The following is a 20,291-nucleotide window of genomic DNA, read 5'->3' as shown; positions in this document are numbered from 1 at the left end:
CCCTCACAGTTGAGAAGAGAATGGCGATAGCCCTGTGAAAGCTTGCAACACCAGACAGCTACCGGTCAATCTGGCATCAATTTGGAGTGGGCAAATCTGCTGTGGGGGCTGCTGTGATCCAGGTAGCCAACGCATTCAAAGAGCTGCTGATATCAAGGATAGTGACTCTGGGAAATGTGCAGGTCATAGTGAATTGCTTTGCTGCAATGGGATTCCCTAACTGTGGTGGGGCGATAGACGGAACCCATATCCCTTTCTTGGCACCGGAGCACCAAGCCAGTGAGTACATAAACCAGAAGGGGTACTTTACAATGGTGCTGCAAGCACTGGTGGATCACAAGGGACATTTCACCAACGTCAACGTGGGATGGCCGGGAAAGGTACATGACGCTCGCTGCTTCAGGAACTCTGGTCTGTTTCAAAAGCTGCAGGAAGGGACTTTCTTCCCATGCCAGAAAATAACAGTTGGGGATGTTGAAATGCCTATAGTTATCCTTGGGGACCCAGCCTACCCCTTAATGCCATGGCTCATGAAGCCATACACAGACAGGAGCTGTTGAACTGTAGGCTGAGCAAGTGCAAAATGGTGGTAGAATGTGCATTTGGACATTGAAAAGCATGCTGGTGCAGTTTACTGACTTGGATAGACCTCAGCGAAACTAATATTCCCATTGTTATTACTGCTTGCTGTGTGCTCCACAATATCCTTTGAGAGTAAGGGAGAGATGTTTATGGTGGAGTGGGAGGTTGAGGCAAATTGCCTGGCTGCTGATTAAATGCAGCCAGACACCAGGACGGTTGGAAGAGTACAGGAGGGCGCGGTGCGCATCAGAGAAGCTTTGAAAACCAGTTTCATGACTGGCCAGGCTATGGTGTGAAAGTTCTTTGTTTCTCCTTGATGACCCTCTCCCCGCCCAGTTCATTCTACTTCCCTGTAAGCTAACCACCCTCCTCTCCCCCTTTCAATCACCGCTTGCAGAGGCAATAAAGTCATTGTTGCTTCACATTCATGCATTCTTTATTAATTCATCACACAAACGGGGGAAACTGCCAAGGTAGCGTGGGAGGGGTGGTGGATGGGGGAAGCACCGGGTGGGGTGGGGTGGTGGATGGGGGAAGGAGGGAAGGACAAGGACACACTGCACTTAAAAACTTCTGTTGCTTGGGCAATCCTCTAGGGTGGAGTGGCTGGAGCCCCCCCCCACTGCGTTCTTGGGCGTCTGGGTGAGGAGGATATGGAACTTGGGGAGGAGAGCTGTTAGTTACAAAGGAGCTGTAGCGGTGGTCTGTGCTCCTGCTGCCTTGCCTGCAGCTCAACCATACGCTGGAGCATACGAGTTTGATCTTCCAGCAGCCTGAGCATTGACTCTTGCCTTCTGTCAGCAAGCTGACACCACCTATCATCTTCAGCCCACTACTTACGCTCTTCAGCCTGCCACCTCTCCTCACGTTCTTATTATGCTTTCCTGCACTCTGACACTATCTGCCTCCACCCATTCTGCTGTGCTCTGTCAGTGTGGGAGGACAGCAGGAGCTCAGAAAACATTTCATCCCAAGTGGTTTCAAGTGTTTTTTTTTCTTGTTGTTTTTTTTTGCCTTCTAATTTTCACTAGCCTCTACAAAGGAGAAACATTTGCAGCTGGTGGAGAAGGGAGAGTGGTAGTTTAAAAAGACACATTTTATAGAACAATGGGTACACTCTTTCGTGTTAAACTTTGCTGTTCACATTACACAGCACATATGCTTTTGTTACAAGGTTGCATTTTGCCTCTTGTATTGAGGGCCTGCTGGTTTGGTGTGAGAGATCACTCACGCTTCACCCCTCCCCCCACTGCATGGCTAACAGCGGGGAACATTTCTGTTCAGCCACAGCCGAGCAGGAACAGGCGCTTCTGAATGTCTCATTAATAAAAGCGCCCTATTTCAACCAGGTGACCATGAATGATATCTCACTGTTATCCTCAGGAGAGTGATAAAGAACGGATGTTGTTTGAATGCCAGCAGATGCTGGGACCATACGCTGCCATGCTTTGTTATGCAATGATTCCTGATTGCGTGCTACTGCGAGCAATTCCTGTACCTCCCGTTCGGTGCATGCTGGAGCTCTTTTGCGATCTTGGGACTCCATCATGGTCACATCTGCTGATGAGATCTGCACTCACCTGCCACACTGGCCAAACAGGAAATGAGATTCAAAAGTTTGCGGGTCTTTTCCTGTCTACCTGGCCAGTGCATCTGAGTTGAGAGCACTGTCCAGAGCAGTCACAATGGAGCACTCTGGGATAGCTCCCAGAGGCCAATACCATCGAATTGCGTCCACACTACCCCAAATTTGACTCAGCAAGGCCGATTTCAGCACTAATCCCCTCGTTGGAGGTGGAGTAAAGAAATCAATTTAAAGAGCCCTTTAAGTCGGAAAAAAGGGCTTAGTCGTGTGGACGGGTCCAGGCTTAAATCGAGGTAATGCTGCTAAATTCGACCTAAAATCGTAGTGTAGACAAGGCCTAAATATGACACACCAGCTGTCTAACCATTGTCAAGTTTTTTTGTAAGCATCATGGCAAAGAACGGGTTAGAAGGACGATAATGAGATTGCTTTGTAGATTTTTATGGGGAGCTCTTCCTCCAATGCGAGAAGAGCAGTATGGGAGAAAACATAAAGGTATTTGGAAAATAAAGCAAGTGGCTGATGAAGGATGGCAACAAAGGAAGAACAGAGGGGTGAGTCAGCATCCCGGTAGAATATGAGATATAACGGTTAGGGTGGGTATAGATTATGAAGGATCTCGAAAATTAGGACAAGTAGTTGGTTCTTGTGATGAAAGACAGTAGATGGGATCAAAGCTATGAGCCAAGAAAATGATCTTTAGAGAAGTATTTTGATCTTTCTCCACCTGTCTCTCTCTTCCCTGTTTGTTCTTCTACCCTTGCTCTCCATGGGTACAGAGATTTGGTGGTAGAAATCTTCCATTCCAGTCTGTGGAGGGGTTAGGTGGGTGGCATGTGACTCTTCCCCCCCCTCCCCTGCCTCACCCCTTCTGCCTGAGCCCCTGCCTTGCCCGCCAGAGCCCCAACTCCCTCAACCCCTTGTGGACGGAGCAGCCCTGGCCAAGCTAGCCCAGGCTACTAGCCTGACCCCTGAGCTGGCCCAGGCCGCTGGCCAGTCGAGCCCTCCCGGTTTCACAGAGAGTCTCCTGGAATCAGGCCCTATCTCCTGGAGGCTACTGAAGCCTAGCCAGGAGATTTTCTATACTGCTCTGCGAGGTAGAAGCAGGGAAATGCAGTTTTACTTGAGGCTTCCATTTGTCCCAACAATTTTTCTTAATACAGATCTGATGGTTTTGTATTAGGCCACAACATACCACCTTGTCGAAAAAAGAAATAGTAATTATGAAATTTTGTAATAAATATTTTGACCAGTTCACTGTATGACAAGCTTCACAGTGTTAACGTAGTTACTGTAGACAGTAGTAATTTCTAACTGAAAAATATCCTTTTGCTGTGCAACCCCCCTCTAATCTGAAAAGCTGTCTAATGCTTTGTATTTTCTTACAGATCTATCTAGTGTTAAAAATATGTAAAATATGTTTTGGGGATTAGAACGAGTGCTTCATGTTCACGAGTGCTTCATGTTGAGACTCGAAGCATGTTATCTATATTTGTGAGTCAATTCTCTTTTTTAAAAACAATATTCCAGATGTTTTCTAGAAATAACATTAAGGTAGCAGCACATGTAATTTATTTTTCTTGTTACATTAGAAAAATAATTTATGGCAAATAGCAAGATAAATTGTGAATCTGTAAATACAGTAATTGGAATCACTTTAGTTTGTTAGCACAAGTTTTTATGCTTTTTTTTTCTTTTTTGTAGCTGAGTATAAATCTGATGCATTTGGAGAATAAGCCGAGAATAATTTATCCTTGTCGCCACCTATCCCATTTGGCCCATAGTTTAGTTTGCACTGCTTCCTTTCCAGCATGATCTGTTGTTGCATTACTGTAGCCCAAAGATGAATGTATGGTCTCTTATTTTCTTGACAACTCTCCTTTGAAGTGTCACTCTTTTGATAGTAAAGTCAATACCTTCTCACAACATTCATTCAGTATTATACTTGAGATGTTAAGTGTGCTCTGAACCAAAACAAACATCCTTCTTTGTTTGCCTATAAACACGATAATAGCAGTATCACAAAAAGAAATAAGGCAGGATTATTAGTACTTGTTTAAAAGGTTTGCTGGTATAGATACACTAAGAGAGTTTGTCAGTGTAGACTTAGTTCATAAGTCCTTTTGTTGGGATATGTTATAGCCTGTTCCCCAAGTGAAGTAAGCTATATCAGCAAAAGGATATTTTTTGCTGGTATAATTGCATATACATTAGGGCTTTTGCCTGCATAATTATGTCAGCAAAAAAACATACCCCTAAGCAACTTAGCTATACTAGCAAAATTTTTAAGTGTAGACCAAACCCAAATATATAACTGTTGCTTAAAGTATACTTCTGCCAAAGACTGGACTGTCAGTTTGTGGTCCAGTCCTTAGTAAAGGGCTGCTCGTGGAGCAGACTGGGAAAGAGACTGTGGCTTAGGAAGTCAGTCTCCCCTCCAGATTTTCCTAGAGCATTGGGAGGAGTTTACACTTCATGATGCATTGGTGTATCTGTGCTGCCAGGCCTGTTGGAGGGGTGCTGTGATGATTCCCTTCCTTCTTGCCAGCCTGTCTGGGAGGGGAAACTTAGCAGTTCTGCAAAGCCTAATTCCCTTTGCACACAGGAAGCAGTGGTACAGTGTAGTACAAGGGAGCAGAAGGGAGTAAGAGGGTGTCCCCATGTCCACCCCTGCCTCTGCTCCCTTGTGCTGGTATGCAGCACAGGCTGCAACCTGGCCACAAAGTAGCATTGATTAGGAGCATGTGAACTACCATGTTGGATCAGACTAATGGTCTTCCTAGGGTGGTATCCTCTTTCTAGTAGCGACCACTAGCTCTGGTCAGAAACACACTGAACCATTTTTTAATTGGAATTTGACTGTTAGTTGAGATCTAAACATTTCACAAAGACAGTTTAATTTTGACAAAGTTCTAACCGAACGAGGCAGGTTTCCATTGGAAACCTGCCTGGTTTCCTGCCAGATTGCTCCCTGTGGTTTCAAGTGTCCCTAGCTCTGGTTCAGTCCATCAAGAGGGTCTGAGTCATTGAAAGTTCTGAAATTTTTGGTTTTCATTGCTAATTGGAATGAAACCAAATTTTGAAATCCTCCGCTAAATATAATTAGTTTTCTCTATCCAGATCTAGTACCCAGTACCAAATGCTTCAGAAGGAGTAGAATTCCCAAAAAGAATAATTACTTAAGACAGTTTAGGGAGAAGTCTTTTCTACTTGTTTGTTCTGTTTTATCTTCAGTGTGCCCATTCTTTAAAATTTTTAGCAACTTGTCTTGGTCAGGACTTAGACATCCCTATGTCGAACTTTTATTTTTGATGTGATCTAAATTAGCTGTTACCTCTCAGGAAAGAGATTAGGAGTCATTGTGGATTGTTCTCTGAAAACATCTGCTCAATATGCAGCAGCAATCAAAAAAGCTAACGATTTTAGGAACCATTAGGGAAAGGATAGATAAGAGAAAATATCATAATGCCATTATATAAATCCATAGTACACTCACACCTTGAATACTGCATGCAGTTCTGGTCTCCCCATCTCAAAAAAGATGCATTAGAAATGGGAAAGGTACAGAGAAGGGCAACAAAAATTATCAGGAGCATGGAACAGCCTCCATATGCGGAGAGATTAAAAAGACAGGCTTTTCAGCTTGGTAAAGAGAGGACTAAGGGGGATATGATAGACATCTATAAAATCATGACTGGTGTGGTGAAAGTAAATAAAGAAGTGTTATTTACTCCTTCCAGTAACACACGAACTAGATGTCACCACATGAAATTAATAGGCAGCAGGTGTAAAACAAACAAAAGGAAGTACTTCACACAATGCACAGTCAATCTGTGGAACTCATTGCCAGGTGATGATGTGAAAGCCAAAACTATTGCGGGGTTCAAAAAAGAATTAGATAAATTCATGGAGGCTTGGCCCATCAATAGCTATTAGTCAAAATGGTCAAGAATGTGACCTCATGCTCCGGGTGTCCCTAACCTCTGACTGCAGGAAGCAGAGAGTGGATAGCAGGGGATGGATCACTCAGTAAATTGCCCTGTTCTTTGCATTCCCTCTGAAGCACCTGGCATTTCCTGCTGTCAGAAGAAAAGAGACTGGGCTAGATGGACCATTGGTCTGACCCAGCATGGCCATTGTTAAATTATTACATTTTTATTGTTGCATCATTATAGATGTTTCCTTGCCCTCCCCATCATTTGCTCCTCAGCTTGTTACTGTGTATAGTATGTTGATATAAAAACACTAAAAATGCTTTCTAAAGACTTTTTGAGTAATAGTGGTTTTTATTTTAATATGGTGAGAAATAGGGTGCCTTGAGTGCTTGAGAGTTATGCATGGTTATGGTGGCTAACAAAAATTGAGGTTGTTTGTAGATCTGCATGGAGATAGGACCACACTATCTACAAGTGTCATTGACTTACCTGCTTTTAAAAAAATCTTAATTTTAATAAATGTGTACTTTTGAAATTCCTCAATCCTCTTCTCTCCCCCCTCAACTTTGGAATAATGTTTTCTCATTCTGTACCCCACATCTTCCCTCTCTTCTAAACCAACACCTTTCCATAGTTTCTCCAACAAATATCTGAACTTCTGTCTGTTTAATATGATCAACATAATAAAAATTAAAAAGAGATCATATGTTCCTTGTGCTAACAACCAACTTAAAACCTTATTATGTGTAAATCCCCTTGCTTTATTTCCTGACATACATAACCTCAGTTACAATATATTTTTTCTGTGTGATGTCATAGACACCTGTGATATTATATACGAATGTTACATAATCAGTTATTTAATGTTTTGCTTTCTTGCTGTTACCATTATTCATATATATTGTGCCCTTGATATTCATATAGGGGTAGCTTAACTGCTTTCTAAAACAATATAATAGGACAGGCTGGCATTTCCCCCCTCCTCCTGAACTTTGATAACCTTTTTTCCTTCCATCTAATAATATTCTGTTATGAAAGTATTCAGTCACTGCTTGCTTCAGTATGTCTGAAGTGGCGGAGATGGAACAAATATATTTATTGGATTTGTCACTTTGAACATTCTGTGCTATTTAGTTTGGCTTTGTATCTCTGATTTTATTGAATACAATCGTGTTCTGATACCACATTGTCAAAACTGGAATTTTGTGAATAAATGCTTTTGTGAATGTGTGTAGCTCCACATTTTGTTTTGAACAAGTATCTGTCCAGAGAGAGAATGTTTAATTAAAATGGAAATTTCTTACAAGGGTTTTCATCCTCCTGGCTTGGCAAAACATAATAAATGACTCAACCTTTGCCCCCTCTGCTGCTTTTAGCAAAACTCAGTTGAGGTTTATTAACTGCCATTGCCAGAGACCTAGGACTGTGGTCTGGCAGACTTGAAATGAGATCTCTTGCTGAATTTCATATCCTCCTGCATTAACATTGTATCCTGTCATGCTGGAACTGAAAAGAGATAACAGTTATTAAAGTTCTTATCTTAGACTTTAATAGCAATGCATGTGTTCTATGTAGCAATGAAATAAAAAGTAATTTTTGTTTCAAAGACTAGAAATAGTGAATTTAACCAATTGATATCCTGAATAGTGAGCTTCAGGTGAAGGGCAGTGGAGGGAGGAGTTTATCATAATTTTTTAGATGCTTCACTGAAATACTAGATTGCTCAAATACATTGAATTCAACCATCTGATGATCAGGTTTCAGAGTGGATTTAGCATTTGGATTCCAAATGAGAATACCTTTTGCAGGGCTGTAATATGACAGTTCTGTTTCAGAATACGACTATGCTATTTACAAGCTGCATTAATTTTATATGCTTATATGGCTGAAAGATATCATGATTGTAATACTGTTGATTGAAGAACTCACAAAATAAAATCAGGAAGACTTGCATTGTTCTGGGAAAATGCAGTTTATTACTTATGCATTTATATGCTACATTTCTTATACCATTTACAATTTTTTGTTGGGTACCTTAGCATGAAATCCACCAGGTGCTGAGAACAACCACTGGAATGTATAAGGAATATACAGGATCTGTTATGCTCCTTTGCTGTTATACTTTATTTAATTCAAGGATGTTTCAGCATAAACTTCTAGGGAGACACAATCAAGCATCCATACATTTCCTCATTCATCAACTGATGTTTTTGTTACAAAATTCACAACGAATCTAAGTGCAGAAAGTAATTTCAAAGAAGAATTGTGGCACTGAAGTCATAAGGCACTATGTACCATTTTCTTAGAGAATGCTAGTCTGTTAATTATCAATGTATTTTGTTAATCAAACTCTGGCAATTTAAATAGATTGAGAACTACATCTCTACCTCGATATAATGCTGTCCTCGGGAGCCAAAAAATCTTACTGCATTATAGGTGAAACCATGTTATATCGAAATTGCTTTGATCCACTGGAGTGCACAGCCCCACCCCTTGGAGCACGGCTTTACCGTGTTATGTCGAGTCATGTTATATTGGGGTAGAGGTGTGTGTGTAAAAATGGGGAAAAAAATGCATATTGTAAATATTTTAGTAAGTGTATTGTGTAAAGGGACTAAGAATGATCTGATGTTCGGCATCATCTTTTCTCTCTCAAATTTGTAGGAAAACTTGTGATACAAACTGTGTTTTATTACAGATCTCCACAGGATAAAAGAATTCTTCTTGTCAATTGTCAGAACAAGAGTCTTTCACAGTCTTTTGAAAATCTCCTTGATGAACCAACGTATGGTCTAATACAGGTATGTACTATGTATAAAACCTACCTACTCATCAGTATTCCTTTCTGATTTTCAAACTAAGTCATCTAAAACACCTCTGCCCTTCCACTGCCAAAAAAACTTCCAAAACAATTAAGCTTTCTGTAGAAAGAGAAGAACTTATGTTCTACTTGTATACTGTAACTACATGTTCATAAAGTTTCATTATTTTTCACATGATCAGCCATTCCTTAAGGTCTAAGTGCTGCTCCTCCATGTTGTACAGATTTTATTTCAATAGGAAAAAGCTTGTTTACGTCAGCTTTGCCTAAAGTATTATACTTATGGATATAAGTATTTTATATTATTTAAATATACTCCATAACTTTTTTTCATTGAGGTGGGAGGTGGGGGGAAAGAAACACAAGGCAAGTCTTGCCCCTATGTATTAGGTAAATTATTCAAGGAAAGAATTATTCCCACCAATAATGTTCTTTCACCTAATATATGTGCAGTTCAGTGCACAATATTGCACAAATGTAAACTATTCTGTTTTATAACTGCCAATTACTGGGTGAAATCCTGGCCTCACTGAAGACTGACAAAATTCCCATTGACTTCTTTGGGGCCAGAATCTCACCCATTGATTTGATTTACAAAGGAGGTAATATTGACTAAATTGTATTAGTTTTCAGATTTAGTGAACAAAGATAGTTTTTCTGTAAGATTTCTAGCAGGATGCTTCTTGCTTCAAGATGTATTTTCTCTGTGAAGGGAGAACTACTAGACAGAAGAAAGACATTTTGGGCGGTTCACCATTGGAAAGTAAGCACTGGACATGACTTATTATTCTAATATAAATAGGCTAGATTTAGCTAGCACATCGTTGGCCAATCTCTCAAATTAAATCACTAATACTTGTTGTGATTTCTCATTTTTATACTTTTTTCACACATTAAAATTATACTATGCAAACTTGCTATTATAAAACCTTAACTTTCAGAATAACTTCTGAGAAATTACCCTTGGTTATAATTTTATATTTTTGTTAGAATACTTGTCTGAAATGTGAGGCTGTTACTGTTAACTTGTTTTCCTCTCCTCCTATTATATAGAAGTTGAAGAAGGATCCGTATACAGCAACTATGGGAGGATTTTCCAAAGTGACAAACTATATTTTTGATAGTTTGCGAGGAAGTGACCCTTCAACTCAACAGCGACCACCATCTGAAATGGCAGACTTCCTCAGTGATGCTATTCCAGGACTAAAGATAAATCAACAGGAAGAACCAGGATTTGAAGTTATTACACGAGTGAGTGTGTCGATAGCATATTAGCATAATATAGACATAAAGCTCCTTTCTTACATACTGAATATCTTCACCACTACGTTCACTGATTTTAAAAGTGTTGATGCATGTTGTGTTTGCTCTTGAAGCTTTGGTTTATGTATTGTCTATAAAGTAGAGGTCTGCTCAGGCCTAACTTTTAGACTGAAACCAAGCCAACCTAACTTAATCATAGAATATCAGGGTCTGAAGGGACCTCAGGAGGTCACCTAGTCCAACCCGCTGCTCAAAGCAGGACCAATCCCCAATAAAATTCCCAAATGGCCCCCTCAAGGATTGAACTCATAACGCTCGGTTTAGCAGGCCAGTGCTCAAACTACTGAGCTATCCCTTCTGAGCCCAAAAGGGTCAGCAAATTTTACAACCAGACCATGACCCTTCTCCTTGAACCTGAGTCAGCACTGCCACTTCCTACCCACGAGGTTGGCTCTCCTCTTGCCTGTGGGGTTGGCATGACAGCAGCTGCGTTCTCTGATACTGTTGAATGCTGGCCCCTGCTGTGCAATGTGTGTGCTGCAGCGTGAAAGGCAAACACCACAAAGTGGCAGTGGCCAGCGAGAGCAGGGCACACAGTCACCACAATGCCAACCCTACAGGCTGGAGGAGGAGAGCCCAAGAGGGTTCGGTTGTTTTTCCACCCGATTCAGACCAGGCACTTTGTTGTTGCATCCCATCAAGTTGTACAGCACTACTATAAACCATGACGTAGCATAAGGTCAACATTAATAGCTTGAGAATGTACATAATTCTTCCTTTCATGCATTCAGAGGAAAATGAAGTGTCATTGCTTACATTGGTGTCCAATTTATCTCCCATTGACACCAGTGGAAGCTCAGGTTGCTCATCTTACAAGGCCATCCCCATGGAAACTAAACTGGTTCAGTTTACGCTTGGCTTATTTCCTGTGTTTGGCTTTAGATCTATATTATGTACTTCAGTCTCTTTTATATGTGCTAATATATGTGCAATTAACTTTATTTTTGCACGGTTAATTTAAACCGTTTAGAATATCCATTTATACTTAAACAGGTCTAATTGTATTAAAATAAAATACTAAATTGAATGCTCAGTTGTAGTCATAGTATAAAGACTTGGGAATAGCAAGTAATTCCATGCACTTGTAATTCGACCATGAATCACTTATTGTGAACTCTATGGATATCTTTTACAGTTAATAAAATAATTTGTGTTTTATTTATATAAGTGATTCATGGCAGTGAGATTAGTTGAGCAGCCTGATGCTTTGATGTGACATTAAATATTTCAGAAGCAGTGTTTATAAAACTTTTTAAAACTCAAATTATTCAGGTTTCTTCAATAGCTGAAAATGAAAATTGTCAGCAAGTTCAACTACGTAATCTGTACATTCCTTGGATTTACTAACCAGCAGTTATTCAGTTAACCATGGCCGTTACAGAAAAGATGATTTATTTGAGATAACATTGACCTGCGTGCCTTGATATGCTAAATTTTTGTGGCTTCTAAGCAGTTAAAACCAACTTGAGCTGAAGTAGACTTTGTTGCTGCCATGGGCAAAGTTTTTTGGGCATCAGGGCTAAAATAGAAGCTTTGGTCGGAAGCCTGAGCCCTACTCAGTGCTCACACTGGGTTGGGTTGAAGGTTGAGGAGAAAGTAATTTCCTGGCCATGGAGCTTTGCTGCACTTTCAAAACTGCCCTCTCTCCAGAGTTGAGGGGAGAATGGCCAGTGTATGTACACAGCAATTGATCTGCTAGTCTCATCCCCAAATCCCTACTATGCTATGATGTGCAAGAAACCCCTGTGGCATGCTCCTCAAATCTGTCTGTTTTCCTCTTCCCTTTTAACTCCCTATACACAGTGCATGTGCTGTGGCCGTAGCCGCAAGTGCATATGGAGGCGAGAGCTGAATTTAATACTATTGTATGGTGTTCTTTGTGTTTTTTTTTAAAGAAAATTAATGGATCAATGCAATGACATTTATGTAACATAGAGTTTTTAATATTTTAGATTGATCTAGGTAAACGACCTGACGTTATCAGAAGAGAACCAGTGTCTGCTGAAGAATGGACTAAGAACATGGATTCAGAAGGAAGAATCTTAGATGCTGACTTCATAAAGCGCATGATATTCAAAGGGGTAATTTATGTTCATTAATGAAGCTGTTGCTAGGAACTGAGTCAACCAATCCCCTTACAGTCAGATTTTAGTTATCTTTCCCCTTCTCTGCAAACTCTGCCATCGAGCTGATCGTATCATGCTTGCAATTTCCAGAAGACTTTGAACTTATCAGTGTTGTTGGAGAGGATAAACAAAGTCCATTGAGTTCAAACAATGTTAAGGCAAGTATGCAGCAACACAAAGAAGTGCCGTCCCAAGACACAGAGGACTTTTATTGGCTGGTAAGAGAATTTGGAAGTAAAAAGGTGGAGATAGGTGACTGGGCCTTGGCCAATACAGTAGAAGAGGCAAAACTACTTAGGGAGGGAAAGTGTTCTAACTATGGCCATGTCTATGCTACAGACTTTGGTTGACACAAGTTACATTGGTGTAAAGCCTTTGTGGTTAATATATCACTTGCGAATTCATACTTGGCTGCTTGCGTCGGTCTTTGACTACTCACCAGGAGTGCTTGTGTTGATGTAAAGTGTGGTACATCATGGGTAGGTATTGCGGTGTGCCACGCACCACCCTGTGGTGCAAACCTTTTGCAGAATTTTTGCAGTGCACTGTGGAGCACACACAAGTTGTGTAGGGGGGGTTGTGAGCAAGGGGTCAGGTTCCCATCATGCAGCTTTTCCCATCCCATAATGCCATCCCCATCCCATAACTTTTATGCCTTTTTTAAAAATCCCACAAACCCACATGATGCTTTTTGCTATCTACCATCTCTGAGAGAACCATGGAGCCCGTAGAACTTTGTGCTATTGTCATGACTGTTGCAAACACAGAATGAACAATATTCTGGTATTTTCAGAGCTGCAGGAACAACAGAGGACATGTTGATTTCTTTTGAGGACAGATGGCTGTGGGACATAGTGAAAAACAATTCGAGATTGTTGGTGGCATTAATGGAGTAGCTGCAGATGATAGAGCTTTTGGGCCTGGGAAACAGCACCAACTAGTGCGATTGCATTGTAGTGCAGGTTTGGGACAATGAGCAGTGACTTTCAAACTTTCAGATGTGAAAGGCTACATTCCTGGATCTGTATACAGTGCTCACCTGAGCCCTTCAGTGCACAGACACCAGAATGAGAGCTGCACTGACAGTTGAGAAGCAAGTGGTGATTGCACTCTGGAAGCTTGCAGTGCTGGATTACTACTGGTCAGTGGGAGATCTTTTTGGAGTTGGAAAATCCGTGATGGTGGCCATTGTTATGCAAGTGTGTAGAGCAGGAATCCCAAACTCAAATCACCACAAGGGCCACATGAGGACTAGTACATTGACCCGAGGGCCACATCACTGACACCTTTTCATATACAGGTACAAAAGCCTCCCGCCCCCCTGTCTCTGCCCCCGCTCCACCCCTGCCGCCTCTCTTCCCACCCCTTCACCAAAGTCACCCCAACTCCACCCTCTCCCTGCTCCTATTCCAACCCCTTCCCCAAATCCCTGCCCCGGCTCCACCTCTTCTCTGCCTCCTCCCCTGAGTGCACGGCTCTTTGCTCCTTCCCCTTCATCCTGGAAAGCACTGAGCACCGCCAGACAGCTGTTTAGTGGTGAGAAGCACCTGGAAGTAGGCAGAGGGGATGGGAGGGGATGTTGATAGCCGCAGGAAATAACTCGGGGGGCGGGGAGCTTGGCGGCCCGCAGCCCATGGGCCGTGTGTTTAAGATCCTTGGTGTAGAGCTGTTAATTGTATCCTGATGTGCAGGACAGTGACTCTAGGCAGTGTTCAGGATATTGTGGCTAGATTTGCAGCTATTGGGTTCCTGATCTACAGTGAAGTGATAGATGGCGTGCATGTTCCTATTTTGTCCCCAGCCCTGTTACTCTGGAAAAATAGGTTTGGGACACCCCTACAATAATCTGCCTATCATTCCTTTAATCTAACCTTCCCTGGGTATGGGTCTCCAAGGTATCAAGGAAACACTTGGAAGATACAGTTATAGCCCTCTGATTAAAATGATTGACATAGGCAGTGGTCTTTCCAGCACAAAGTATGTTTTTATTACTATAATAATCCCTAATACAGTCAAATATCAGAGGGGTAGCTGTGTTAGTCTGGATCTGTAAAAGCGGCAAAGAGTTCTGTGGCACCTTATAGACTAACAAACGACAAAGTGGGTATTTACCCACGAAAGCTCATGCTCCAATACGTTTGTTAGTCTATAAGGTGCCACAGAACTCTTTGCCCCTAATACAGTGTAATCTAAAAGCATGGATAAAACACACATCTCTTGTTGCAAATTAAAGAGAACTCCAACTGCAGTACAGTTTGAATGATAAGTGGGTGTGCTCTGTTACAGATGACCAGTCTGTATAGGGTGCTGACAGCAGTTCTTAAATTGGACTTTAAATTTTACAAAGGTAAATTGCAATGAACACAACATTTTATGCACCTTTATCAACATATACACACACATACTCAAGATAATCCCACACTATACTATATTATAATGAGAATTGGCAAACACTCTAAAATCCCTTGATGTCACTCCTTGATTGCCGTTGTTGCCAGCTCCTGTCAGTTATCAGTGTGGCATGTGTTCTCTCTCTCTCTTTTCTTAGCTCTGCTCTTCAATTCTTTCAGCTACACTGCTGATTTCCTTCAGCAGTTGCTCTGCTCTGCTCTCCACTGTTTTAACGGCCCATCTTTTTAATCCTTTTTATTCTGTCAGCTAGCAGGTCTTTTCTGAGCATGCTCACTGTTAAACATTACCTCATTCTTGGATGTATGCCAACATTCTACACATATTCACTGCTGTTATTTACCTCAGAGTTAAGACCTTGCCCTACTTGGCTTTTTGCCAAGTCACCATCTTAGATACTCGTGGCTTTCTGCCATGACCTTTCCCCCACTTTTGCACTAGGCATGCTCAGCCTAAAAACACTTTTTGGTCATACCTCATTTTACTTGCAGTGGTCACGTGACCCACAACACTCAGTTGTGAAGTGACTCCTGCTTATTCAAGTGGAAGCTAGGGTTAGAAAATGGAGATTAGAAATGCAAAATGGAGTCTGAGGAGTGTCTCCGGTACCAGCCCAACAGAAAGGGCTACTTCTGTATGGTTATGCAAATGTTGGTGGATCAATGGGGATTCTTCACTGATATCAGTGTAGACTGGTCAGGAATGCATGACACATCTTTAAGAATGCAGAACTGTTCAGGAAGCTGCAAGCCAGGGATATTTTTTCCCAACCAGTGGATTGTCATTGGTGAAGTTGAAATGCCAGTGATCCTGGGAGACCCCGCCTACCCCTTGCATCTCTGGCTCATGAAGCTGTGTGCTGGCCACCTTGACAGCTCGAAGGAAAGTTTCAGCTACTGGCTCAGCAGGTGTAGAATGACACTTAAATGTGCTTTCAGTAGACTGAAGGGATGCCGGTGGTGTTTATTCACTAGATTAGATTTCAGTGAGAAAAATATCCCTATGGTTATATCTACCCATTGCGTCCTGCCTAATGTCTGTGAGGCAAAGGGGCAAAAGTTTGCTGCAGGAGTGGAGGACAAAGGTGAAGAAGCTGTCTGCTGACTTTGAACAGCCAGATGAAAGATCCAAAAGAGCTCAACTTGAAGCTGTGTAGCTGATAGGAGAACTTGAAGGAGCACGTTAATGATGAGCCATGGTAGTGGGTTCGGCTGGACTATGCTCTACCTGGCCCTGAAGTTTTGAGGGTTACTAGGAATTGCATAGCAATTGGTGTGCATTTATGAATCACATCTTTTAAAGAACCAATGAACTATGTGCTGTCTACTTTACATTTATAATTATTACACTACTTTTTCACTGAATCTGAGTTGTGGTCCTGTTCTATTACAAGTGATGTGCTTTGAGTATCATTAGGCATGTTATTAATAGGGCTCTATCAAATTCACAGTTCACTTTGGTCAATTTCACAGCCACAGGGTCTTAAAATTGGTCAGTTTCACAATTTCAAATGTTTGCATCTTAAATTTCACTGTATTGTAACTGTGGGAGTCCTGATCCAAAAGGGGATTGTGCGGGGGTCCCAAAGCTGTTGTAAGAGGGTTTCAGGATTGCCATATTCACTTCTGTGCTGCCTTCAGAGCTAATCTCTAAAGGCAGCAGCTGCTGAGTTTCCTGCAGCTGGAGGAGGCTCCCGGAGTTGGAGGCTGGTCTGATTTTCCCAGTGCTGCTGGGAATGCCCCAACCAGGGGATCCTAGCTTCTAGTCAGAGCCTGGGGCCCTGGACAATTTGAAAAATAGGTGCCCCATCCCTGGCAGGAGCCCTGGGGTGGAAGCCTGGGCAGGAGCCGAGGAGGAGGGCCAGCATCCCCGAGCCCAAACAGGAGCTGGGGGCAGGAGGAGCAGCTTCCCTGAGCCTGGCAGGAGCTGTGGGCACTGGAGCTGCAGGGGGGTGGCAGCCCCCAGCCCAGGTCCCTGAGCCCAGGCAGGAGCTGCAGAGGGTGGAAGACCCAAGTCCTGCTGGAGTTGCAGGGGGTGTAGCCCCCAGTCCAGGTCCCTGAGTCCAGGCAGGGGCTGAAGTGGGGGTAAGCAGGCCCAAATCTGGGGAGGAGTCATGGGGGTGGCAGCCCTGAGCCTGGCAGGAGCTGTGGGGGTGGCAGTCCCCAGCCAGAGCCCGGGCAGGAGCCATGGTCGGGGGGAGGGAGGATGGGGAGGGAGTGGAAGTCCCAGAGTTTGTGCCTGGACAGGGGGAGATGGGGGCAGCAGCAGCAACCCCAGAGCTCAGGAGTCCAGACCCGGAGCAGGAGACATTGGGAAGGCAGCCCCCAGCCCCGGCACTTCTGTGCTGTCTGTAGAGGTGGGTCTGATCTCCCTCGGATAACAGCTGTGCACGAGAAGGACAAGTCCTGTCCCTCCCCAGCCCAACTATTTCAGAGAGATCAGATTTCCCAGGGAAGAGCTTATTTCATGGTCCATGACATGTTTTTCACGGCCATGAAATTGGTAGGGTCCTAGCTGTTGTTTTATTTCTGAAAAATAAAAATGTATTACAGAGCAAAAATAGTGTGCAATTAAAAAGTATGGTGCAAACTTGTAAACTAAAATCAGCGGTTCTCAAATTGCAGGTGGGACCCCAAAGTGGGTCGCAATCCCATTTTAATGAGGTCGCCAGGGCTGGCTTAGACCTGCTGGGCTTCGGGGCTGAGGCCCAAGTCCCACCTCCTGCGGCTGAAATCAAAGCCTGAGGACTTCAGTCCTGGGCAGCAGGACTCAGGTTACAGGCCTTCTGCCTGGGGCTGAAGCCCTTGGGCTTCTGCTTTGAATCCTGTCACACAGGACTGTGGGTCTTGTGTGGACTCATGCTTCAGTCCCCCCTCCTGGGGTCATATATTAATTTTTGTTGTCAGAAGCAGGTCACGGTGCAATGAAGTTTGAGAATCCCTGAACTAAATTAATGGAACAGAACTTTAAAATTAGAATGATAGAAAACATTCCTGCTTATTACAGTCTATTTCTGCCAAACCTTCACCAACCATAGAGCTTTGGCAGGTCAGTGTATGTGAGGTTGTGGTTTTCATTAGTGTTTCCTGGTGTGGAGTGATAGGGATGCAGCCCCTGATGCCACCTACAGTGGGAGGGGAGAGGGGAGGAAGCGTAAGTGGTGCTAAAATGGAGTTAACCGTTGACAACGATGGGGAGCCTGTGACTGTTGGATCTGTAGTCTAGCAAGAGTCTGCAGCATTTGTGTTTTGCTGTCTGAGAAGCTCCACTATATCCTATAGCATCTCCCTCTCCTTTTCCTTCTGGGACTCCTGTGCCTTTCTCCTGTCTTTCTCCTTCTCCAGGCTGTCTGCTATATTCATCCTCCAGGCCCTCTGTTCACAGTCTGATGCCACACTAGCTTGCAGGATCTCATTGAATATGTCCTCCCTAGTCTGTTTCTTTCTCCTTTTCCTCAAAGTCAGATGTTCACATGGGTGTTGAAGGGGCCACCCCTCAAGGTCACAAAAACAGCAGCAGCTACAGCTGAAACAGACAGATGTGGTGGTGTATTTACAATGGCAGTGGAAAGCAAAAGATAAGTTTCAGAGCTCTCTTCCCTGATTCTCATAAGAGTTTTAAATAAGATGTACTTATTGACACATCAGCTTTGAAGTGCGTCTGCACATGGGGAGTCTGACCTGCCAGGGATGGATGGTGGGGTAGGAAATGAGGCAATTGTTCGGTTGCATAAAACAATAAAATTTCATCCCTTGTTTCCATGGATCTGAGCACAGGGTAGTAGCAACGAGTACTGGCACTATTTTCCACCGAGAGTAATGATTTAAGCTGATACCTCATCTTTGGGGCTAACAAAGGCACAGTGAACACAGCTGCTGCTGGTGTCCCAAAGCTGCTTAGGTCTGTATACTGCTGACCTGTTTACTGCAATTATGCCTGCTGAAGTCATTATGGAGTGGCATGGGAATGTCCTATCGTGATGGAAGAAATAAGGTTGCCATCCCTAGAAACCTTCAAAAGAGGATTGCAGAGTTACCTCTGTGAAAATTTCATCAAGATCTCTCACGAGGATGCTAAGGACATCCCAATGTACATAAACAAACTGCTCCACATAGCTCCTCTTTCCCCACCTAACCTTACAGTGGAATAAAAAGCAGATAAGAGCTCTACCTATGTATCTCTTTTCTTATGAGAAAAACAATGAAAAGTAGATAACTATGTAGTTCTGTCTTGAGATTGAGCTGAGTTCCATCTTCACATTGGGACTGGGAGTGGCTGGCTCATTACAAAAGCAACTTTGCCTTTCCTGGAATTGACACCTCCCTCATCTATTATTGGGAGTGGGCTACATCCACCCTGATCAAATTGACCCTGTCAACACTGGTTCTCCACTTGTGAGGTACTCCCTTCTCTTGTCATTATATAATGCCTGCATCTGTAACTTTCACTCCGTGCATCTGAAGAAGCGAGGTTTTTTACCCATGAAAGCTTATACCCAAATAAATCTGTAAGTCTTTAAGGTGCCACCAGACTCTTTGTTGTTTTTGTGGATACAGACTAACACAGCTACCTCCTGATACTTCACATTTAAACACTGTAAAGAAGAATGCATGCACACACCTGAGATTCCTTTCTCTTCATTGAGCTCACCCATGCCTGGCTGGTAGAACTGGTTAGATTGTGGTGGAATCTCAAAAAGATCCTGGCTCAAAGTGTAGTGGGACCCTCCTGCTACATCTTCTTCCTTTCGGTTCACGGCAGGGGTCTTGGGCTCCCTGGAGGTATCTTGTGTGAGGTGCTTGGTAGGGTCTCTGCCAAGTATTGTGTACAGCTCATTGTAAAAGTGGCAGGCCTATGACTCAGCACCAGATTAACTCTTGGCTTCCTGACCTTGTGGTATGCCTGTCACAGTTGCTTCACTTCCATGTGGCAGAGCTGCTGATCCCTGTCATACCCCTTCACCTGCAACCCCTGTGCAGTCATTTTATATGTTCTATGACTGGTCCGTAGCTGTGCCTGTGCAGTCTCTTTTCCCCACAGGCCCAGGAGATCCAATACCTTCTGTCCACTCCAGGCAGGAGCAAGTGTAGAGCATGTAGTCAGCAGGTTAGTTGGACAGTCGCATACAACGAGGGAGAACTGCTAGGTGTGCTCTCCGAGGAGTGCAATCAGGAAAAAAGCATTTCAAAAATACGTAGAGTTTTAAAGGGGATGATGGCTTCCATGACCCGGGGGCAATGGAGTTCACAAATGTGACTAGAGCCATCACTGTTGGGTATGGTGAGGCAGCTGCTGGAGGAGTATTAATGTCAATATGGGTCACACAGTGTAAGCGCTTGCACTGTGTTGTCCACAATGTCAACCATGGTTCAGCATCATTCGCGGAAGTGGTGTTACTGCTTTGTCATAATGGGGCGCTTACATTGACAGGAGATAAATTTGAGTGAAAACACGCGCAAATAGGTTGATGCACTATTGCGCCTGTTTTAACCTTGTAGAAGAGGGGAATA

The 20,291-nt window shown here is 43.1% G+C and overlaps 1 protein-coding gene across 5 annotated transcripts in view; it reads left to right on the top strand.

Annotated features, from left to right (window-relative positions):
- TBC1D15 (TBC1 domain family member 15) overlaps positions 1-20,291 on the top strand; it is an 84,416-nt gene that overhangs the window by 40,525 nt on the left and 23,600 nt on the right. For 3 of the 5 annotated variants that reach the window (XM_030548723.1, XM_030548724.1, XM_030548727.1), the window contains 4 exons: positions 8,801-8,903; positions 9,636-9,686; positions 9,977-10,174; positions 12,199-12,327. In XM_030548723.1, coding sequence (XP_030404583.1) covers positions 8,801-8,903; positions 9,636-9,686; positions 9,977-10,174; positions 12,199-12,327 — 481 coding nt within the window. The remainder of the gene's footprint in view (positions 1-8,800; positions 8,904-9,635; positions 9,687-9,976; positions 10,175-12,198; positions 12,328-20,291) is intronic. The other 2 variants (XM_030548725.1, XM_030548726.1) reach the window with 1 other exon arrangement.

Source organism: Gopherus evgoodei, chromosome 1 (genome assembly GCF_007399415.2).
Source record: "Gopherus evgoodei ecotype Sinaloan lineage chromosome 1, rGopEvg1_v1.p, whole genome shotgun sequence".
Taxonomy (NCBI): Eukaryota; Metazoa; Chordata; order Testudines; family Testudinidae; genus Gopherus; species Gopherus evgoodei.
Note: the sequence above shows the minus strand (reverse complement) of the source record. Positions and strands in the feature narration are given on the sequence as shown.